The following is a 25077-nucleotide window of genomic DNA, read 5'->3' on the forward strand; positions in this document are numbered from 1 at the left end:
AATATCTTATTAGGTTTTTCGTCTTTTTGGAGATCGATCTGATCTTCTAGTAAAGGTGTAAAGGGGATTTGGCTTTCCAAAAGTGAGATTCTCTGCTGCAATTGAGATTGAGATTCGACATGGAGTTTCTGAGAGAAGAAGGAGATCCACCCGAATACAGTAAGTGGTCCCCTAGACTGCTTGAAGATTCTCTGTGTGGTTTTCTTTTTACTTTTTTGTTGGATGAGTGTAGGTGTTGTGTTCTATACAGTTTGAAATTGGTTGTCTGTATATGAAATTTTTTGTCATTGTCGGCTGTACAATATGTGTTTTGTGTCCCATTTTTTATTAGAATTGTTTTGTCGTGTGACCCATATGCTCAAAAGCTTTTGGCCTTTTCTGCTTTACTAGTGCTTTGATGGGTAGATGAGACCAAAGAAGTTGAATAAATTATTGATGGTGTTGTGTGCAGTTGGGAATTGGAAGGTGTAGAGTAAATGAGAATCTTGGAGTTGTGGTGACTTTTAGGCCGATGAGTGAAATTGGAAAATAGATTATACAAAAAGAACCAATACTGGTGGGTTTTTGACTTTTTGGAGTGTATAGAATAATAGAACAATACAATGTATAAATAAATAATAATTAAGGGTGATGGGAATTACAATAATAGAGTGTACATGAAATTGTTGTTGGCTATGTGAATTAGAATGTACAGAAAAATAGTAATTTTTAGGAGTGCTAATGTTCATTTATCTTTTCCCTTTTGTTTTGGAAATATATATGCTTTGTTTTTTTAAGTACCATTATTTTGATCATGCTAATTGTCATGAGTGGGGGATATTTATTAAAGGATACTCAACTATTAACCTCATAATCTAATTTTCCTTAATAGCATTGTACTGTTATTAAAGTAGTTTTCTTTGTTTTTTTGGGCAGTTAATCTAGACCACTTCACTTTGGAATTTCACCATGGTGGTAAGTTGGTGGACTTAAATGATCATGGCAGTGAAAAGACCTATGTGGGAGGGAAGGTCACTTGGGGGGATTATGCCAACATTGATTTTATGTCTTTACTGGAGATGGATGGGCTTGCTAAGCTATTAGGATACAATGAGAATATAGTATATTATTATAAGGAGCCTGGACATCCAGAGCACAGGGGGTGGGTAGCTGCCTTTAGTGATGCATGTATATTGAGACTGTGGATTTCAAACACCTCAGAGGGTAGCTGTAGTGTATTTATCGCATCCACAAATTGAAATCTAGCCTGTTAATGAAGAACCAATAGAGATTAAAGATGATGAACCAGAGGTGAATGCTAATGAGCAACCTGCTAATGAAGGACATAATGTAGAGGTACTAGCTACAGATTTTGGAGAGGTACCAGCTGGAGAAGAGCATAATGAGGATGACACAGGTGGTGGCGAAGCTGGAGAGGTACCAGCTACAGATGGTGGTGAAGTTGACATAGATGCAGGTGATGGTGACACAGATGATGATGACTTTGATTATATGGATAGTGATTATGAGCAGAGTGCAGATGAATCTAATTGGGATGTGTATGTGGACCCTGAAGTTTACAGTGATGAAGATGGTGGGGGTTTTGGTGAGTTTGACTCTGAGGATATGGCTGATTCTGATGAGATTGGGAGTGTACAGAGTGAATCAGAGGATGATGAAGAAGCTGAGGAGCCAAGGAAGAAACCCAGGTTCAAGCCTCCTAAGCTTACAATTTTTAGGAGGGATGTTGATATGAGACCCCAAGTTCGTATTGGGACAATTTTTTCCATCCATGGAAGTCTTTAAGGAAGCTGTGAAGGAATATTCCATTTTGAATGGAAAAGAGATATGCTTTAAGAAGAATCATGCTCAATGGTGCAGAGTAGTGTGTGCACCATTTTGTCCCTGGCATATCCATGCAACCAAGGATAGGAAGACTAACAATGTGATTGTTAGGAAATTCTTGGATGAGCACACTTGTACAGCTCCTCCCTACAATATCCATATCAATGCCAAATGGTTGGCTAATAGATATGGAGATGATTTTAGGACCAACCCAAAGTGGGATGTTGGTGCTTTCCAAGAACAGATCATGAAACAATGGAATACAGAGATAACCAGAACAGTTTGCTATACAGCTAGAAGGCTTGCTATAAAGGAGATCCATGGTCAGATTGATGAGCAATATGGGAAGCTATGGGACTACGCTAAGGAGTTACAGAGAAGAAATGAAAATACCACTGTGAAGATTAAATCAAACCTTCTTCCTGGAGATCAATGCCAGTTTCAAAGAATTTATACATGCTTTGGTGCATGCAAGAAGGCTTTTTTAGAAGGATGCAGACCTGTGATAGGTATGGATATGGGTGTTTCCTTAAAGGCCCACATAAGGGACAACTTTTGAGTGCCATAGGGGTGGATGCCAACAATGGCATGGTGCCAATAGCATATGCAGTAGTAGAAATTGAAAATAGGGACACATTGGGCTGGTTTATAGAGCTATTGATGCACGACTTGCAGATGGAGAATTCACATGGATATGTAATAATTAGTGACAAGCAAAAAGGACTAGCTGATGCAGTTAAGGATTTGCTTCCCAATGCTGAACATAGGCATTGTGTCAAGCATTTGAGAGATAATTTTAGAAAGAAGTTTCCTAGTCTATTGTTGAAGCAGATATTTCAGAATGCTGCAAAGTGTACTTATGAAGCACAATGGGAGGCACAAATGGACAAGATGAAGGCAATAGATGGTGAGGCCTACAAGTGGTTTAATGATAAGCCTCCTCATCATTGGTGCAAAGCTTTTTTTAGGACTGACTTCAAGTGTGATTTGATTTTGAATAATTTATGTGAGTCTTTTAATGCTGCAATTCTAAAGGCTAGGGACCAACCAATTTTGACATTGCTTGAGAGGTTGAGAATGTATATTATGTTATTGTTTGCAAGAAGAAGAGAGCAAGCTCAAAAATGGAAGTATGAGCTAGGGCCAAGGATCAGGGGGATAATTGACAAAAGAATGAAGGAATACAATGTGTGCAGGGCATATTGGTCTGGTGCAAAGAAGTATCAAGTAATGACAGCAGATGGTTATCAATTTTCAGTTGATTTGGATGGTAAGACCTGCTCTTGTAGGCAATGGGATGTAAGTGGAATACCATGTTGTCATGCAATCTCCTGCATTCGGAAGCTTGGTGGGGTTGCAATTGAAGAGTATGTGGATGATAAGTACAAAGTTTCTGCCTATATGATAACATATGCCCACATAATTAACCCACTACCTGGCCAAGATCAGTGGGTTAAAACAAGGAAGGCAGGACTAAAGCCCCCAGGCTATAAAAAGCAACCTGGAAGGCCCAAAAAGGTAAGGGCTAGAGATTCAAGTGAACCTCGACCCCCATCAAACCCAACAAAATTGAGAAGGTATAATATTACCATTACGTGCAAGACATGTGGGAAGGAGGGGCACAATGCAAGGGGATGGAAAAAAAAAACAAAAAAAATGTAAGACTAACTATCTGGAAATGTATGTACTAGTTGATATGAGATTCAAATAATTTAGTGTGATTTGTCTTTCTAATTGTAGAGAAATGGACAGATGCAAGAAGAGGGATAAAACCAAACCCACAATGAACCAGCTAAGAAGGTGACTATTTTTCAAGGGCAGTTTATTGTGTTCCTTATTTGATTGCAGTTCATGGCACAACATTAACATCTCCTAATTTAATTGCAGGTCAAAAGGAAGCCCCAAGTGAGCAGATTGAAGTCTAGACATTCATGTCAATCAAGAAAGGCTTCACTGAGACAAGCAATTGTTATAGGGTCTTCTCAACCTTCATCTTCATCCAACCCACCAGTGAGAGATGTGTCATCTCAGCCTCCAGTTTATGTGGGACCATCCTCATTATCCTAGCCAACATTCATATATCCACAAGTAAGACCCCAATCCTTATCACAGCCTTCTCCATCAAATGTGACTGACACTAAGGTCCCAAATACAAGATTCAAGTCACCTGCCAAGAAGAGAGTCCCTCGGAGGTTCCCTTGATGTGAAGACTGCTTTGTTTTGTTGCATCCATGAAATGTAGTTGGGAGAGAAGGAAATGTGACTAATTTTGTGCAGGTTATGGTGAAAATGTGCAGGTTATTGTTTTTGTGCAGCTTATGGTGATGGTGCAATGCATGTTAATGTTTTTGTGTAGGTTATGGTGAAATGTGACTATTTTTGGGAGATAAAGAAATATGACTATGTTTTGGAGATAGGGAAATTAGTAGTGCCTTTAACTATTTTTGTAATCATGTTTTGGTGATTTGGCAGGAAATTGTGACTTTTTTAAAATTGATTGTTGACAATGAAAGAAAACTCATTTCTTTCAATCTTTGCAGTTTTGTCTTGCAGTGTTTTGTAGAGTAGTAGTGCCAAGTGACTGACTTTTGTTCTTTCGACTGTACCCTTTATAGTTAAATATTGAAGTTTATAAATTAAATGACAGAAAAGTTTGTTCTCTTTGAATCCAAAGTATGTTAAAGGGAAATTTGAAATGTAATATTTTCTATGCAAATGAGTCTCTTGGTATATTTTCTATGTAAAATCCCTATTTACATGATGAACATGTCCATAAAACTGAATTTGGTATAAAAATACAAGGGAATGCAATTTGGTTAAAAATTGTAATTTGGCCTAAAAATACAACTTGTCCAAAATAAATGGTCAATTTTCCCATATTAAACTGCAATTGGAGATGAGATATAAACTAGTGCAACTGGAAATTATTAATTATGCATGTGCAAGTAGAGAAAAATGCCACTGCCACAATTGACAATTCGAAACAATCCAGAATTCATTGAACCAAAATGCCAAAATAACCATTCATTAAACCAAAATTCCAAAATAACCAACAATATTGCAATTACAATATAAGAGATCGAGCCTTCCATGTCATTCTAGACACTAACAAAAAGCCAAAACAGGACTAGCCTTTGTCTATTTTATTCTAAGCCTTAAAGAACCAACCCCAATACATTAAGAACCCGCAACCTACATTGCTGGACCAAACAAAAATAACCCCCAACCTTGCCTTTCAATAAGACCAACACAAATAACACCCAAGAAATGACCAAACAAAACCACAGCTGTGACCCTTGCAGCCGAAAATCCTTAATAGCAGTGTCGTTGAGCCGCCGCTTCCACATGTGTAACAGCATATAAAACCCAATAAGCACATGAGCACCGAACAAAAATAACAAGCATCCACATTTCTACCATAAAACATTCAGCTCCATGTAAAGAATACTCTATCATATACTATAAAAGCTTGAAACGACAATCCTCAAAGCAAGACTTGCAACAGAAAACCATTGTGAAGCTAGCCAAAGGCCTTACTTCAGATCCAGCAAAACGGAGAGAACATACAAGCGAAAACCTAATGTCCACTATTTGCAGATTACAACTTTCCAAGAAACGAGAAACTTAGAGACCTCTTCAATGTACATTATTTGTGAGGTGTCCACACATTATGAAAAATACTTGTTTAAATTGTCTACATGAATTTGCATCTACAATTCTATTTCTTTTAAAACCTAAGGTTTAGTCACGTAAGTGTGTTTTTACTTGCTTATGCTTCAAAGCATACACCAAACATTAACATATCTGAGGTTTGTAACAGTGCACCAAAGTCACAACAAGACAGGGAGAGAAAAATGGATTACTGACACTATCAGTTACCCAATTACAATGACTATTAAAAAGAAAAAGAGATAATTGTGTACCTGATTAGATTTGGTATGGTTACTTTAATTGTCAATACATGATCACCAAGTATTGATAGTTCAGGTTTGGTACTCCTTTTTTTGCCAGGACAAGAATGTGCCAGCTTGGGTACCTGGAAGAATTTGTAGTGTAATACTTCCTTCGACTGTTTTTACTTATTTACATGGCAGAAACTCAATGAATAAACAAATTTTAAGGTTTATTGATTTGTAGTGTAATACTCCAATTTGTTTTTCCCAGATGAAACTTTTGTTTTCAAGCATGAACTAATTAATAAACAAATATATAAAACTTTGAAATATACAAGTTACAATAAACAAATTAATAAACAAATATACAAGTTACAATATTGACATCTTTTTAATACCCTTTACTTATCTTAAAACAGACTTAAATATAACATATATCATCATAAAAGACATAAATGAGAAAATAAAGACTCAGCATATTCCATTTATAAACTTAGTTGAACAACAAACACAATTAGTTTTCCTCAAGCTTTTTTTTTTTTTTTCCAAGAGTACGTTTTCATCAAGCTTAGTTGAACAGAGAACAATATTAATTCTACAATGCCATACTCGCATGTAACGACCCGACCCAAATTTTCACTAGAAATTTAAATTTTTATTTAACTATGTTTTTTTTTTAAGAGATCTTTTTTAGGTGTGGAATTGCATTTCAAAGATTTTGAGGTTTATTTGGAAAATAAAAAGGGCTTGGATTTAAAATTTTCCTTTTTGTTTTAATTTGAGGTTTGACCCAAAATTGACTTTTAAAATAAATGCGATTTCGATTTTGACTTCGGGTCCGTTGGAAAGGTTTCGAGCCCACGATTTCATAGACACGTAGCACGCGTTGATCCGAGTTATGGTTTGAAAGATATGGGTGTTTGAAGCGAGGGGCAATTTCGTAAAATGGACAAATTTGGTTTAAAAATCTGATTTTTTTAGAACCTTCTCTCTCTCTCTAGAACTTTCTCTATCCCTTTTTATTTCTCCCTCTCTCTCCCCGAGCTCACTCACCTCCCCCTCTCTGCTCTCACCGGCGCGGCCAGCTCCGGCCTACTCCCCGGCGACCAGAGGTCGGCGACGAGTCCCTCTCGTCGTCGCTGACCCCACAGACCCCCCCCTCAGTTTTCTCCTTCTCCTCGACCCTCTTCTCTCTTCTCTGCGCGCGACTCCAGCAGGCCGTGCTGCTTTCCCGACCAGCTTCTCGGCGGCCCAAGGCCACCAGCCAACGTCTCAGGCACTGACCCATTCCCCCGGCGCCGGCCACCTTCCCCGACGCCTCCTCCAGCCAGCCTAGCCTAGCCTCTGCACGCAAGTCCGGTTTGGAGAAACACCCAGAAATTGCCGCACCTTCCTCCATCAATTTCGATCAATCCTCTGCACTAATCAACTCGAATTTAGGCGAGACGACCGTGGTTCGTGACGAACTGGCGGAGGATCGAAGCTAGGGCTATCACTGTGAGTGGACATTTGTTTTTAGAAGCATTTTATAAAATCTGTGAATTTATTTATTGATTATTTGAGTTTTGATTGAGATATAATGAATGTGGGTGAATTCTTGGTTTTTAAATGTATTTATGAATTTTCCTTTGAATTAACTGTTGTTGATAAATCTTGATTTTGATGTGGGGTTTGGTGGACGGAGTTGAATTTCGGGTTTTCAAATGCTCTCGCATATAAGTTTTAAAACATAATTTTATTTGATGGTTTGTTTAAATTTATGGACCTTTTTGGAAAGAACTTTAGCTTCCTACTAAACCAATATGGCTCATTTATTACTTTGGGTTTTGTTCGAAAAGAATGGATTAGATTTATGCCTATTGAATTTAAATTGAGCTATGAATTTACGTTTATGGATTTAAAGTTTTTCTTGGAAAAGTACGATTATTTTATTCTTGGTGGAAAAAGGATTTATTTGGGTTATGGAAAAAAATGGTTTTCAAAACCACCCTTTGCAGTACCCTCCAGGTTATCAGATAAATAGGTCTTTGGGACCCATCACGGCACACATATAGGCTTTGGGCCGTGTGTCGGGATGCTTCGCCCTTTGGGGGCTACTCTGCGTGCACGTATGACCAGGATTGCCTGCACGTGCTGATTTTATTCACACGTGCGTATGGCCAGGATATTGCCTGCACGTGTTGGATTTACTCCACGCGTGTGTATGGCCAGGATATTGCCTGCCTGTGCGATGCAGCAATTCCGCACAGGTGTATGGCCAGGATTATGCAGGGTATATAGCATGGTGGAAAATGAAATTGGTATTTTCAAGAGTTTAAATATGGATTTTAAGTGAGAACTACTTTTTGAGTTTTAGAATGATTTCGATTTTATTATTACTATGACTTTGTTATTTAGATGGGTGGCTTTTGAGAAATGAGTTTTGATTTATTTTTGCTTTGAGTCTCATTAGTTTTATAACTCTCTTAAAGTTTGGAAAGGATTTTAAAACTGGGGGATTTCAGAGAGTGACGCGAGGTCTTGGTGTTAAATGTGGTTTTGAAGGATTTTCTGAAACAGAAAGTATTTTTATTTTCGTTTCTATTAAATTGTCCACTCACTGAGTTTGTCTCACCGTTTTCTTGTTTGGTCTTAAATTGTCCCCCCCAGGTAGTAGCTTTGGTGGAGGTCGAGCCAAACACGTTGAGGCAGTTACATCCATCTCTCAAGTTAGACCGTGTAGGCGCCAGTTAATATTCTTGTAAAAATTCCTTGTATTAGGATAGCAGCTCTGATAATCATCTACAATTTTAAGTTGGATTCTCTGTGAAATTGTTGGGTCTGAGACCCTATTTGGTTGTGATAGAGGTGGTTGCTGTTTAGAAGTTTTTTTTTAACAGGTTTGAAATTTCTGGGTTAGTCCATTTTCAGGGGAGGTTCTGCCGAATTTTCGGTAGGATTTTCCTTGAATTTGGATTCCCGCAGGACCTATCCGGGTTTCAGGGTGGAATCCGGGGGCGGTCCTGTCATCGCATGGTCTACAAATTCAATGACCCCAACTAAACCTATTATAAAGTTACCTAATCTGTAAGTAAACATTACGATGTAACAGACCAACGACTCAACAACAATTTTTTATCATGATAGATTGAAAATAAGGATCCATGAGTCAGATCAAGGAATTAAAGGTGTAGCTACCTAATTATCAATCTTCAGAAAATGGCAAAGAAAATAAAAATTAAGACCGGCCAATACATTAGTTTCAAACTTTCAAACACCTGGGGAAAATAACACCAAGACAAAATAATGTTTTGTACGCATAATTTGAAACAAAAACTTCAATAATAAGGAAAATAGAAGAAATATTTGAAACAAAAACTTGAATAAACTAAAAATACATACCTGGGCAGCTTGTGAGGTCGCTAAAAATGGTGAGCTTGTAGAAAGAGGATCGGGTGGCCTTGTGGGAATGAGGACAAAGAATTAAAGAAGCAATTTAAAGAAGCAAATGAAGCATTAAATTCATAGAAAATTAACCCCTAATTTCATGAAAACCCTAATTTGAAGAAACAAATGCACCATATTCCTAATTTCATGAAGCATACAAACCTAAGAAATCCCTAATTTGAAGAAAACCCTAATTTCAGTAAAGAGAGAAGAGGACAGAGAAAAAGAGAGAATCCAGGATGAGATAGAGAGAAATGTAAGAAATGTGGACAAGAATGCCACAATGTCAGGAGTTGTGGCAAGAACAAGGGACAAGCCTCTTCATCTGCATCACAGGTAAAGTTTTGTGGTTTTAGTTTTATTAAAAAACTGAATTGATCTCATTAATCAATTGACTTATCTAAGTGGTTTGCATTTGCTCATGGCAGGTTCAATATAGCTCAAGCCAACCTCTGCCTCAACAAACTGCAAGCTCATCACAGGTTCATAACTCAGCTCAAAGTGCATCTCAACCTGTTGGGTCTCAAACTGCATAAGCTCAGTCTCAACCTGCACAATTTCAGTCTCAACTTGCAGAAGCTCAGTCTCAACCTGTTGAAGTTGGGTCTTAACCTGCAAAAGCTCAGTCTCAACTTGTTCAAGCTCAGTTTGAAGTCCCATTGAGCCATAACAAAAGGTACAAATCTCCTGCACATAGGCAAGTGCCAAAAAGAACAAGGCAGACAACTCAGAAAAGGCCCACCACTTGTCTTGAACAGTCCCATTGATTATGTTTGGTTGTTGGCTGTTTTGATGTTGAAGACATGAGAGTAGGATATTTTGATGTTTTTATTGGCTGGTTTTGATGTTTTGAAGTTGAACACATGGAAGGCAGATATTTTGATGTTTTTGTTGGCTGGTTTTCATGTTTTGAAGTTGAAGACATGGAAGGCAGATATTTAATTTGATGTTTTTGTTGCCACGTTTTGATGTTTTGAAGTTGAAGACATGGAAAGAAGATTTTTTGATGTTTTTTGTTGCCTGGTTTTTATGTTATTGTTGTAGCCTTTGAAGCATATCACACCCAAATGCTGATTCGTTTTATAGCTTTGATGTTGTGGATGTATTTTTTATGAAATAGCATTACATTTTGAGATATTTGAGAGTACCATTATTGTATGCAATATTTGTCTTCTCATTTCTGCCAATTTTTTGTCCAAATTGAGGTGCATTTTATAGGACATGCCATAAGACTTGCATGATTGTTGATTTAGTTACAATACAATTTTTCAGGACACTTTAGGCATGAGATTGCCATTACAAGCCAATTTTGTCATTTTACAATAACATGCAAATCAATTCCCATGCTATCCAAATACAATAATAATTCAATTCTCATTTTACAAGTTTCCAAAAGCAACCTCTTCATTCCATTTCATATCATATTACATCCAAATTACAAAGGCAAAGTTTGTGGAATTTAAATTTCTCAAAACCATCAAAATACATCTTTTGGTCAATTACATGAAATTTAAATTCGCCAAAACCAAAAATTCCACAAACCCACCTACCCAAACCATAAATTCTAGTTAAATTCCAAAAACCTACCCAACCCATTACAAGTTTACAATAGCTCCCTGGTGTGAGGCTTCCCACTCTCCTTTTTTTTTTTTTTTTTTTTTCTTTCCAAATTGTTAACCTTTTTCAATAATCCAGGGATTATTTGCTTCCCACAAATGCAAATTTTAGGATCATACCATAGGAAAAAATTGCAGCCTCTATTTTTCTGCAAGACAGAATCCCAAAATTAATTAAGCAAAAGCCCACAAATAATCTTGCCAAATTAACTAGAAACCGAATAATGAAATAACCCACGTACAACTTACTCTGGTTACATAACATCTATCAAACCTTATTTTTGGGTTTGAATTTGTCCATGATGTTAGCCGAACAGCAGCCTTCCCACAGAAGCAGCGACGCTCGACAGATTCATCCTCTGTTGCATTCATACTCATGGCTTAATGCTTAACAATTTGCTAGTAGAAAATGATTTACACAAGTCTGGGTTTTTTAGATCTAAGTCTGTGGATTTATAGAAGGAGGATGGTTGGGTTTAGAGGGAAATAAGTCAATGGGGTTAAGGGTGGGAGTTGGCACCCGTGCTGGGTCAATGGGGTTTTGGGCACCCCTGAAAAAGGGGGCACGTGCTTTGCACGTGGTCATTTTTTACGGAAAATGAGACAGAATTGAATGGAGACGTGAGATTGCAAATTTTGTTTAAATTCAAATGGCTGATTACTTCAATCTTTTATTTAGGTGGTGACTTGAAAATTAAGATATAGTCCGGGTGGGTGATTTGTTAAAAACCTAAAAAAAATAAGAAGAATACAACACGTTCATAGAGTTCATATAAAAATTAAGGATTAATGGGATATTAGCCCCTCATATTAATTTTTTATTGAGTATAACCCTACCTCGTCTGTTTTATTAATAGCTAAGGCCCAATTTAAAATTTTAAGTTAAATAGAATATTTTATAATCCATATTATATTAGTTTATTTACAAGTATGCCATTATTTAATAACATTAGTTCTCCCATCAAAAAATTCCCAAAACTTAAGGAATTCATTAAAACAATTAATATATGACACTTTTTTTGTGTTATTTTCTCTAGACTATAATTCAATAGGTAAATTCATATGTGGACAATGTAATCTCTATCAAAGAATGTTAACAAATAAAGTCGAATAAGGAACCTACACCTAAAAAATGTCTTTAGGTTCATTATATTTATTTGTCAGTGTAGATGATTTAGTTTATGTAGGTTCCTTAGTTGTTGTAGGTTATTTATTTGTTAATGATTTAGTTCATTAGAATTATGTGTAAGTTCATTATATTTATGTAGAAATGTTTTTGTAGGTTCATTATATATTTATGAGAATTATTTATAGGTCCTTTATTTGTTTATAATTATTAATATAATTCAAAAAAAAAAAATCTTATATGGGCATTCATGATTGACATTTGAAAATATGTCCAACAATGAATCGTTAGCATTTAAAGCACAAAAAAAGTAAATAGTAAATAAATTAAAAAGTCAACTAAGAAAAAACATCTTAAATAGGATTGAGGGCATATGAGAAATTTACAAAGTTTAAAATTTAAGAAATATTGATTAAAAATCTGGAAATAAAAAGAAGTATGAGTTGAGATGTGGTAAAAGGGGTTAACACATGAAAAAATAATGACATGGGTTTTAATGTAGAAAATATAAGTTTGAAGGGGATTGTTCTAATTTACTAAAATATTAAGAGTCAATTTTTGCTCACCAGAAAAAGGTGATGAGCATTATGTTACCTCTAAAAATCACGGCAAGCCTGGCCAGATCCCTAACTTGAAACACTGCAGTCCTACTTTAATTTTTGGGCGTGCCACTATTCTCTGCTAAAAAACCGTAATAGAAAACTAGATGTGAATTGTTATTCGCGGCGAGCCTACTAACTTCTAATTAAAATAGTTGCAAATGAGCAAGGAACAATAGCTCGTCGAGGTTCTATTCGCCTTGATTCTCAAGGACTTTAATCACTGGTTTCAATGACTTGGTGCTCGAATTCGTAAGTACATAAAATTGTAGCTTAAGTAATCGGATTAATTGAAAAACAATGGATTTTAATGAAAAATGTGTGAATAATCTGATTATCTCTAAATTGAGTGACAATACGAGTTCTTAAGACAAATCTCATGAAGAAAAATAATCAACAAAAGGAAATAACAACTAAAAGAAATCGATACTAAGAAGTGGTCTTAGCAGAGCCGAAACAAAGAACTAGGTCTTGAGAAATAAAGAAACCAAAGAACAAGTGAAAGATCTTTGAAAATTCTAGAGAAAAGTTGTTAAAAAGCTTGTGCTTAATTTTGTGAAATATGTTGAGAGAGATTTTATGCCTCCAATGCCTTATTTATATAGTGATCAACCTCCTAGGGTGACAGGAAACCCTTTCCTTATTGATTTCAGACTCTTCCTCCTCCTTTCTTCACGTCAAAGCAACCTATCTTTACTTGATTTGGTCTAAAATCCTAGTCTGCCAAAGACTCGGCAGCAGCTGAACTTTCCTTTCTTTAATTTTGATTTGGGCCACGGGCTTATAAAGTCATGGATTTAATCAAAAATTGGGTTTTTATTCAACAAAACATGGAGCTAGCCGGACTTTCGTCCTATTCCCAATTTATGGTGTAAACATATGCCCCTCAATTTTCTTGATCTTCGGCAACATTTTGCCGAGTTGGTTAAGGAAATGTATATCTGCACTTCAGTCATTCATAAATTACGGCGGGACGCCATTGGCCAACTAATACTTGTAATAACTTGCCTGAATCTTCCTTTTCCTTTTTAAAACTTCCACGCTGAGAATTTCGTATGGGATAAGATCTTCAATGGCACTAGAATCTGAGCATTTAATGCTCTCAACCACCCCTATCACAAAAATGACATAACGACGCACGTTTTGCGAAGTCCAAGGCCAGTCTCAATCATCAAACTCATTTCAGCCCCCAAAAACGCCTTAATTTTCACGATTTCATCATCACAAATTTTTTATTAATCATACATTTCAAAACTCCCACCAAACCCCACTCGCAACTCTTCCCATTCTGGAAATATATAAAAACCAATTTCCTTTGCATAACTCATTTACGCTTTCAAATTCTCAGATCTTCAAGAACCTACAAACTTCCTCTCTCTGCAACTCTGCAATTTTCCTTTGTGTTCTTTGAAATTTCCAGAAACCAGAAACTTCGCATCTCTAATCCTTCAATTGGCTTCTTCATCTACCTCTGCTTCTTCATCCTCGATCGCCACCGCTACCACCAATGTCACCATCGCCGTTGGTACTGGAATACCCATTCCTATGCCAAAAAACCGGAGAGTCCGGGAAGCCACCGTTGCTGACAACCCTCTCAATGCTCCTTCGTTTACTGGAACTGCCGCTCCTCAGCATGCACCTATCCCTCTAATGATAGGATCTATGGTGGTGATGGACAACATGCTTAGAATTTGCAGAAAACCATCGCTGCTCGTTCTATTAAGTTTGAGGAAGCCCTTGCTCGCGCCGTGGACGCCTTGCCTGAAAGTGAAACCCACAACATTCTGACCAAGCACTATAATGGCTAGAAGGATGGCAGCAAAGGCAAAACGTACACGTTGTCTCGGCCCAATTTTCACCGCGAGCCTCCCTGAAAGTGTGAAGGACGTTCTTGCTAGGCACTGGCCGAATGATTCCTGCTTCTTCAAGTATGCAAACTGGTCTGCATGGAACACTTCTCGACCACAATCACTATGGCCTACAGTCAAGACTAACTGGAAGAAATGGGTCTTAAGAATGGATACTGCCTACGACGATTTGTGGGTGAAATTGGGAACAAGCACTACTACCATAATGCTAATAGACGACACCACCTACACAACAGTTGTTTTTAAACTGTTGTGTAGTTTTTATAGATAACGGTTTTAAAAAAACTGTTGTATTTATGAATGAAATCCAATGGTTTTGAGAGAGGTAGATTTTTTGGTTTTGCCTACACAATGGTTTTAAGTTGCGACCATTGTGTAAGCGAAACAAAAGAAAAAACCAGTCTACAGTAATTTCATTAAAAAAGTTTATTGTGCACTCTTGTTGCCCTCCTTCGATATTTTCACTTTCCCTCTTAATGTTCATTGTTCTCACCCTTAAGTCATAAACCCAGCAATGTTTATTACCAAAACCAAAAGAGATCTGAGAGATAAGCCATCATCTGCTCTAAGCGCACCCACCTGACCTCCAAGCAACCTCACAAGCCCGACCCTCTGAAAGATAAGCCACTCATCGATCTGCTCTTTCTTCTTCTTTCCTTATTATTGAAGCTCGACCCTCACCCTCAATTCTTACTCTCTCTTTCTCGCTGCCCTATCTCTCTCGTCGCATCCTTTCCTTCGCGCCACCGAGTCACCGTCGCATGGGGACACTAAACCTAACCCTCAGTCCCTCATCTAGATCCAACCACTATCTCTCTCTCTCTCTCTCGCCAATCGCTCTGTCTCACTGTCGCATCCCTTTCTTTGTGTCACCGTCTTGAAGGAGAGAACTAGGAAGCGACCCTTGCTCACTGGGGATGTGAATGTCACTCTGAGAGATAGGTATGCCACAATTGGAGATATCGAGTTCACCATCGCCAACTCAAGCTGGATTCAGAGTAGAAAGTTTAGGCTGGGTGCAAGGGTAGCTCGGCCAGTGGTTATCAGGGTGCTCTTAAAGGGCCTACATAGAGTGCTACACAACAGGTTTTTCATATTCTCTTACCTTAGGTTATAGCCATAGTTATCTTCATTTTGGTTTTCCTTTTCTACTTCTATTCATTGCTAGTAAATTGTTTTTGCAAGAAACCTTAAAAGTAATGAAGCTAAGTCAATGATTCTGCATATTGAAGATGTTTTCTTTAAGGGTTCAAACCCTATTTGCCAACCTTAATTTATTCTCATCCCAACATTTGACAAATAGAGTTACTAAGCTTGAAAATGGCAAGAACTATTTCTACCGTGGAAGGCTTAATCCAAGTGATGAGAATTCTGCTCTTGTCCACTGTATTTAGGTTTTAAATTTGTTTAGTTTCCAACATAGTAAACAATCAATTGGTTTTAAATTTAAAGCCATAACAGTGCCAAATGAATAAGGCAGGGGTCAAATGATACCAGTTAAATCTATAAAGCTCCAACATATGTTGTTCTTTATTATATTCTTGATGTGTCTAATATAAATGAATGCAGTCAGACTCATAACCATACACTCACAGAGTTGTTTGATTAATTCATCCCTTTTAGAAAATGGAGCCAGCCTCATTCCTCTCTCACTGGAACTAACACACAAATACAAATATATAGATATGTTTTTTTCTTTTTAGTGTAAAAGCTTATAATTATCTGAATGTTCTAAGCAATATCTTTTACTTTTGGTTTTATAATTACTCTTTTGGTTTTAGAATTATTCTTTTGTAAAAGCTTATAATTAGTTGATCAATGTTCTTGTTGGCTTTTGCATCTTTGCAGCTGATATATTTGGGGTGTCCCTATTTACATTCATAAATTAGTACCCATTAAACACATGCACACATATTTTGGCTTGCAAGTTATCAGCTATATTGGTTCTTGATGCATTATAATTGTTTTTTAGTTTTAGGAGTCTATTGATATTTACTGTCATTTTTTGCTACTTGGATTAGAAATTTGTTGACTTTAATTTTTTTCTTAATAAACAGTAGAAGTTATTAAAAAATATAAAGAAGCATGCAAGCCTGAGACACATGAAGAATTTAAGAGACCCCATAGAAAAATCATGTTGACAAGTTTTACGAAGTTACTTTATGATAGATGGTTGTAATCATGTAATGCTTATCAGTATAAAAAATCAATTAGGCATTGATGTGATCAAATAAGGAGTCTTTCCCATGAGATTTATGCATACTCCAATAAGATGAGGCCAGTTTTTTAACTTGGACTTCTGAACTAGTGGATAATTTGAGAAAAAGTTTCTTTCTTTCTTTCTTTTATTGGGGTGGGTAGGATATACATTTCTTAAAGGGTGGGTAGGACATCCTTATAAGAGAAAGAGCATATCCTTTTATACTTTCAACATAGTTATTTGTATGTCATTGTTGCTTACTAATAATGTACTATTTTTGTTTTCTTTTTGAAAATGAGTTGCTCTGTTGCGTCCATCATATATTTTTATGAGGCTCAGAAATAAGTTTTCATGGGCTGTAAAAGGTTGTTTGGTTGCTGCGGAATTGGAGGGGGAAAAGTCAGAATTTGGATTTTACTGAATGCATGCTTTATTTTCTCACTAGATTGCTTATATTTATTTTGCATTTTTGGGTTGAAATCAAGTTTCCATCGATAGGGTTGATGCAGTTTGAGTGATAGAGTCTCTTGGTGTGAGTTTCTGATTGTAGTTTCGTTTTTATTTGAGATATAAAAATTGGTTATAATATGGGTTATTTACTGAACTTAGATCGTTAGGTATGAAAGAAAATGGAATTCTAATTGGTTAGCTGGAACTGTTCTAGTTTCCTTTGTATATGTGACTGAATGCTATTCACTTAGTTTGGATAATTCCCAAGCATACTGAAAATCTTGACTGGTAATAGACTAATAGGACTAATATCATAGTTCATTTAATTTTTAAATTTAGTTTGTATTTATTTTGAAGTAGTTCTCTTGTTTATTGTTTCTAACATTAAGTCATTTGTGTTTGTAGATGTGAGAAATCATCTAGTTTTTTATCCATTACAAGTGTACGTGGAAAGCGCTACTGACTATCTTTCAAAACCAAGGCTGACAACAATGTAAGAGGACTTGAACTTATTTGTGAACCCTGTGAAACTCTTGTGGTAATGCATTTGAGTATGTTTGAATGTTTGGCATTGGCAAGAATGTTAAAGGTTCTAACCTTACTATGTACTTTTGTTTGATTTTGATAGTCTTTGACCTTTTTAGAAAACTGTATCATTTGGTAAGGAGTCATAAGCTGATTTTTTGTGACTCACAAGTTGACATCCTAATGGTCATTTGAAGACAAAGATCACCATATTCTGACCTCGAATGTAGTTTTGGTGAAATACCCAAGTCAGACCTGAAAATCTGAAAATCAGACATCAACACTCCTCTTGCATGCCAACATTCTCACTTGTCCTTGTGTGATCTTGTGATCTTGTTTTAACTAAAATTGTTTGGATAATATTAGGGTAACTGAATATATTGAATTTTACTTGTAATGAATGACAAGTTTGCTTTAATTTTTTGTGAAATTTGAAATTGTTAGATGGATAAGTCATGGATGTATCATTTGGAAAACTGTATCATTTGATAAGGAGTCATAAGTTGATTTTTTGTGAGTCACAAGTTGACAACCTAATGGTCATTTGAAGACAAAAATCACCATATTCCGACCTCGAATGTAGTTTTGGTGAAATACTAAAGTCAGACCTGAAAATCTGACAGCAACACTCCTCTTGCATGCCTACATTCTCACTTGTCCTTGTGTGATCTTGTGATCTTGTTTTAACTGAAATTGTTTGGATAATATTAGGGTAACTGAATATATTGAATTTTACTTGCAATGAATGACAAGTTTGCATTAATTTTTTGTGAAATTTGAAATTGTTAGATGGATAAGTCATGGATGTTTGCTGATAGAAGGTCGAGGGCATATGAATTAGGAATGGAAGCATTCTTCAAGTTTGCATTAAAAAATACGAGAAACCCAAACCTCATTCATTGTCCTTGCACTAAGTGTGGCAATGTGAAGCAGTTTGGTGTTGGAGTTGTAAGGAATCATTTATATTATAATGGTGTTGATAAAAGTTACCAACAATAGATATGGCATGGGGAACCTTCTAGGTCAGCTACAAATACAATTAGAAAGAAAGAGCAAACTGAAGTAGAACGTTCATTTCTCTCTGAAACAATGGAGATGGAAGGTGATAAGGCATACTACTTTTCGATGACGCAGCTAAGGATTTTTTTAATGTTATTGGGGATGGAGATACACCTTTGTATCCTGGTTGTACAAAACACACTAAGCTATCTACACTAGTGAGGTTGTATAATTTGAAGGCAAAGCATGGATTGAGTGATGCAAGTTTCTCTGATTACCTTATTGCTTTTTGGGATTTGCTTCCAAAAGGTAATAAGCTACCCATATCCATGTATGAAGCAAAGAAGGATCTGTGTGCATTGGGAATGGATTATGAGAAAATACATGCATGTCCTAATGATTGCATTCTGTATAGAAATGAACATGAGAATGAAACCAGTTGTCCTACTTGCAGTGTGCCAAGGTGGAATATTGGTAAGGATTCAAAGGTAAAGGAGGGGGTGCCTGCCAAGGTCTTGTGGTATTTTCCCATTCTCCCAAGCTTTAAAAGGATGTTCGAATGCAGTGAAATAGCTAAGAGTTTAACTTGACATGCTAATAAAAAACTGAATGATGGACAGATGCGGCATCCCGCTGATTCCCCATCATGGAAGTTAGTTGATTTTAAGTGGCCAAGCTTCTCAAAAGATCCAAAAAACCTTAGACTAGCAATATCAGCTGATGGCTTCAATCCCCACAGTTCTTTAAGTAGCAAATACAGCTGTTGGCCAGTTATACTAGTTATGTATAATCTTCCTCCATGGCTGTGTATGAAAAGGAAGTTCATGATGCTGACTTTATTAATTTCTGGTCCTAAACAACCTGGAAATGATATAGATGTGTAACTAACACATTTGGTTGATGATTTAAAATATCTATGGGCAAGAGTTCCAGGAGTGTATGATGCGTTCAGCTGTGAATACTTCACCCTTAAAGCTGTACTTCTATGGACCATCAATGATTTTCCAGCCTATGGAAACTTATCTGGCTGTGAAAGGTTATAATGCTTGTCCAATATGTGGATCACAGACAAGACCTCATAGGTTGGTACATGGTAATAAACTATCGTACATAGGGCATCGAAGATTCTTGTCACGCCATCATCCTTATCGAAGGAAAAGAGCAGCTTTCAATAACTTGCAAGAATTAACACCACCTCTTGTACCATTAACAGGAGAGAAAGTACTTGAAAAGGTTGAAAAGGAAAATTTCACACCTTTTGGCAAGAGGAAAGTCAAGAGTAAAGGGGTTGAGGGTGAAGCTAGAATTAGTTGGAAGAAGAAGTCAATTTTCTTTCAGCTTGAGTATTGGAAATCTCTTCATGTTTAGCATATTCTCGATGTTATGCATGTTGAGAAGAATGTGTGCGATAGTATTATTGGCACACTATTGAACATCCCTGGAAAAACAAAAGACGGGGTTGCAGCTGATTTGGATTTGTTGGACATGGGGGTTAGAACTGAATTGGCACCTAACACTTGTGGAAAACGAACTCACTTGTCGGCTGCAAGTTAGAATTTGTCTAGAGAGGAGAAACAATTTGTGTGCAAATCATTTATGGGTATGAAGGTCCCTGAAGGCTATTGTTCAAATATTATAAGTCTTGTATCAATGGAGGATTTAAAGATTCTTAGCCTTAAGTCTCATGACTGTCATACCCTCATGCAACAATTGCTTCATGTGACCATACGTTCTGTATTGGAATCGCGAAAAGTCTGTGAGATATGCTATCACGAGATTCTGTTTTTTCTTTAATGCTATATGCAGCAAAGTTGTTGATGTATCAATGCTAGATATATAAACTTGAAGAAGATCAAGTAGTCACGCTGTGTTTGCTTGAGAAGTATCCACCATCATTCTTTGATGTTACGGTTCATTTAACAGTGCACCTTGTTAGAGAAGTTAGGTTATGTGGACCAGTTTACTTTAGATGGATGTACCCCTTCGAAAGATATATGAAGGTGTTAAAGGGGTATGTACGAAATCGTAATTGTCCCGAGAGTTGCATAGCGAAGGGTTATATTGCAAAAGAAGCTGTAGAGTTTGCTCTAAGCATATGCATGAAGTTAGTACAGTTGGTATCCCATCATCTCAAAAGTCTGGCTCTAACAATGAAACTAAGCCCCTATCAGGTGCTTCTGTACATCAAGTTGATCGTGACCAATTAGAGCAGGCCCATCTTTACGTACTAGAAAATACAGTTGAAGTTGAACCTTTTATTGAGTAAGAGCAATCCTCTTCCTTTAAAATTAATTTTATAATTGTTCAATCGTTGTTTTCTCCATGCTGGTTCATTGATACATGTCTCTTATTATAGTGAACATATGAGATATTTGAAAGAGAAATATCCCAAAAATAAGAAAAAGAAGAGGTGGTTGCAAGAAAAGCACAATTGAACCTTATCCCTTGGATAAAAAAACGGGTGATATATTCGACTTTTTTTACTAGTTCATATTTTAAAAAAATGAAGCAAACTCTTTGTATACATAGTCCACCTTATTTGATATAGACAGTTATCTTTGCAGGTGAATCATGCACTATATGTCACACCTAATAACATACCTGAAACTTTGAGGTGGATAGCTGATGGATCGTGTATTGAAGTATCGAAATTTAACGGTTACAAGATTAATGGGGTTCATTTTAGTACCAAGTGTCGTGATGACGTAAGAAATGTTCAGAATAATGGTGTTTACCTACTGGCAGATGCGATGCAAGTTGCTAGTTCGAGGGACAAAAACCCCGTCATCACATATATGGTCTTCTAAGGAGTGATTCAAGAAATATGGGAACTAGACTATTACAAGTTTAGGCTACTCATTTTCAAGTGTGATTGGGTTGAGAATTAGAATGGCATTAAGATAGATGAACTTGGATTTACGTTGGTCAATTTGAGTAGGTTGAGTCATAAGCCGGACAAGTTTGTTTTGAGAAGACAAGTAAAACAAGTGTTTAATTTATGTGGAAGATCCTACAGATGCTAGGTGGTCTGTTGTACTATCAACCCCAGATAGAGATGACATTAGATGGGAAGATGAGTTGGGAGATACCACATTTGACCTTCAACCATTCACCACTAGTCTTCCGGCCGTAGAGACGTTTGATGATATAGTGGGTGAAACTGGAACATGATATGTGCGACCTGGAGGCGAGGGCATATGGATTGATTAGTTTATATTTACCATATTTGAGATTGTAAATTAATACTTATTTCAATTTGGATTAAAATATTAATATGTAATAAAGTGTTTGCTAGTTGTATTTAGGCCTTTTTCTTTGGTTGCTGTCAAAGGTATTGATCTACACCAAAGGTATTATATGAGTGTTTATACTTGTATTGATACCTTTATATGTGTTGTTTGTGTTTATACCTTTTTCTGAGTGTTGCTTGTGTTTATACTTAGTTGATTGGTTATTATGCTTATCTGTCAAACCTTGTTTATACTTAGTTGATTGCTTTTATTTTTGTAGACCATGGTTCCACAGAGGGCATCTCCAGCTGGTAAAAAGAAAAGGTGTAAAGCCAAAGCTAATAGGACACCTACAAAAGCAAAGACCTTTAAGCAAACACAATCTAAGGCTGTTGAGGAATGAAGTTCTGGTGCTAAGGAGACACTTACATCAGAAAGCAGCGTGAAGAGCAAACGAGGACCCGTTACAATGCCTCACATTGTGAGGCGAAAGATCCTAAACGTTAAGAAGGTGGTTGAGTATAATAAGAAGGGTCAGCCTCGTGGGAAGGTGGCAACGGAAATGCAATCTTACATTGAGGTGTTAGCACGTACAAAGATCCCTATTACCATCGCTAAATGGAAGAAGGTGGATGATTAATACAAAAACAAGATTTGGGAAGAAATAGAGGTGAGCATACATTTAATTATGCTCTTTTTTTTGTTTTCATATAAATACTTATAGCAACCTATTTTTGTAACCCTTCTTATAATGTAGCAAACTAATATATTGTACATCTATGGATGTAGTTGGCATTTGAGATAGCACTGGAAAGCAAAAATCTGGTAATGAAATCAGCGGGTGCTAAATGGAGGGAATTCAAGAACTGTCTCACGACCGCTTTTGTACTATCATTTAAAGATGATCCTGAGAAACTTAAGAAACCCCCTGCAAAGTATAATTTCCTTGAGAAAGCTGACTGGGACCAGTTTGTGCAGTCAAGACTAGAACCTAATTTTTTGGTAATTTCATGACTGTTACGTATTATATCCCCTTAAATTACTGTCACAGCTTCCTATTTAATGCAAGTAATTTGTTACTTGTTTGGATTGTAGAAACTTCATGAAGTTCAGCAGGAGAGACGTGCAAAGTCTGAGTACCAACATCGAATGTCGCGTAAAGGGTATGCTGGATTGGAGTCAGAACGAACTGGTTAGTGATGTGTTTTTAAATTCGCTGATTTTGTGTTATGATGTTTAGGTATGCAACACCATCTATAAGTTCTAAAACCATATGGCTTTTGGTAGTTGAATGACATGAATTCTGACCAAGAAGAGGTTGATCGTGCTACTCTCTGGATGAAAGCACGTGCAAATAAAGAGAGTAAAATCACAGATGCCAAGGCAGCTGAGAAAGCAAATTGGATTGTGAGTCTGCATGTTAAATTTTTATACTTAGTTCATGGCACCCTGCAGTTTATAACAGCCACATCATTTCTTGTTTCGAAGTTTTTTGTAACTAAATTTTTTAATTGCATTTTTAGGAAGAGTTGAAGCAACAAGAGAAGGAGGGGAAATTAAGTACATCTGGTAGCAATGATGTTTTGACACTTGCCTTGGAGACCCCTGAGCATAGTGGTAGGATTAGAGCAGTTGGAAGTTATATGACACCAAATTCATACTTCCACTTCCCTAAGCGAAGGAAGAGAAATGTGAAAGAGATTGTGAGAGAGTCAATTAGAGCGATTGTAGAGAAGAAGCGAGAGAAGATTGTGGCGCAGATAGTGGCAGAGGAGTGAAAGAAAATCAAGGCACAGATAATGGCAGAGGAGAAAAGAAAAATCTCGGCTCAAATTTTGGAGGAGGAGCAAGCAAATATTGTGGCCAAACTTGTGATGGATGAGCGAGATAAGTTAATAGCAGCAGGGGCCCCTGATTGGCAGGCCAAGATGACTACATTGGATGAAATACTAGCTAATGTCAAGGTCCGGCTGCAAATATCCCAGTCCCGGTACAAAAGCCTGCTTCTCCCACTCCCCAAAGCCAGCTGTAATGCTACGAAGAAAGTGTTGGGATTCTGAAGTTATGAGGGAATCAATATTTAAGGTGATTCAATAAAATTTCATATGCATCTAAACAATGCTTTCAGTTACACTTAGTTAAAATGCTTAGTGAAAATGCCTTCAGTTATGCTTAGTTAAAATGCCTTCAGTTATGCTTAGTTAAAATGTCTTCAGTTAATTTAAAATTGTGTCTTGTGTACAGGGGAAACAATGCAAGTGTGGAAGGTGAGGATCAAAAAATTGTTGCACATGCAACACTAATTGAGGTAGAGGTTGACAACTCGACTGTCCATGGCATTCCTTTGGGAGAGGACAACCACAGGGTTTCAATCTATGCTTCATTTAATAATGATGCACTGCTTCCCATCCTTGTGACAGACGAACTTAAAACTGTGGGCCAAGCCAAAGGTAGTGTTGTAGCTTAGCTAAAACAGTTTGTTCTGTCTATGGAAGAGAAGAAAAAAATGTATTAAGGTACTGTGGTCAACCGTGTCGATTTTGGCAATTTTTTCTATTATTTATGAAATCCTACATTTAACATATTTTTAATTTTGAACCTAGGAACCCTTGAAGGCCAAAGCTGATAAGCATCAAAAGAGCGTAAACAAGCCACAACCTTTGGACCTGAAAGTATTGCCCCCTACATTGAAGGTGTTATGCATGTATGCACAAACTGGCATGAAGAAGGATGCGACAATCCACTTTGTAATTGTACCTGAAGTTTTTGGTCAGCTTCGGAAAACCCACGTACTGAGTGAAGATATAGAGCAATTTAGCCGTATGGAGGAGATATCAACCACTTGCATTGTTGTGTATATGAGGTAGCTTAATTATGTCTTTCCATGTGAATTAAGTAATAAGTTTGGCAAGCTTTCTTCCACTATGATGTGTTAAATTATGTATATTTCTTATAGGTTTTTATTTGATGTGGTTAAAAAATTTAAAATGAATGACATGATTGGTTTTATTGACCATGCTCGAATTGGGGCGGTTGGCTGTGGAACCGTTAATGAGAGATCATGAGTATTAGCAGATAGGTTCAAAAGTTCTGTTGTAGATCAGCTTTACTTGGTCCCTTATAACTCTGGGTAAGTAATTGTTTTAATGTGTTTGCTAGTTGTTTTGCAATTTAACATAATCCATAGGAAGTTTGGTAGATGTTTAGTGAATTTTCTATGTGTAGAAATCATTGGATGTTAACGGTTGTCAATCCAGACAAGGAGATTGTCCAACCCAATGAGAAGGAGACTGTGGTAAAGAATGAAGAACTGTAGTGGAC

The 25077-nt window shown here is 36.8% G+C and overlaps 1 protein-coding gene across 1 annotated transcript; it reads left to right on the top strand.

The window, feature by feature from the left end:
• Positions 1–2412: 2412 nt before the first annotated feature.
• LOC147292600 (uncharacterized) lies at positions 2413–3891 on the top strand. Its single transcript, XM_086230892.1, has 2 exons — positions 2413–3342; positions 3712–3891. Exons 1-2 carry the CDS (start codon positions 2413–2415, stop codon positions 3889–3891), a joined length of 1110 nt encoding a protein of 369 aa, XP_086087018.1.
• Positions 3892–25077: the final 21186 nt, after the last annotated feature.

This window comes from Dryas octopetala, chromosome 2 (genome assembly GCF_963921425.1).
Source record: "Dryas octopetala chromosome 2, drDryOcto1.1, whole genome shotgun sequence".
Lineage (NCBI taxonomy): Eukaryota > Viridiplantae > Streptophyta > Magnoliopsida > Rosales > Rosaceae > Dryas > Dryas octopetala.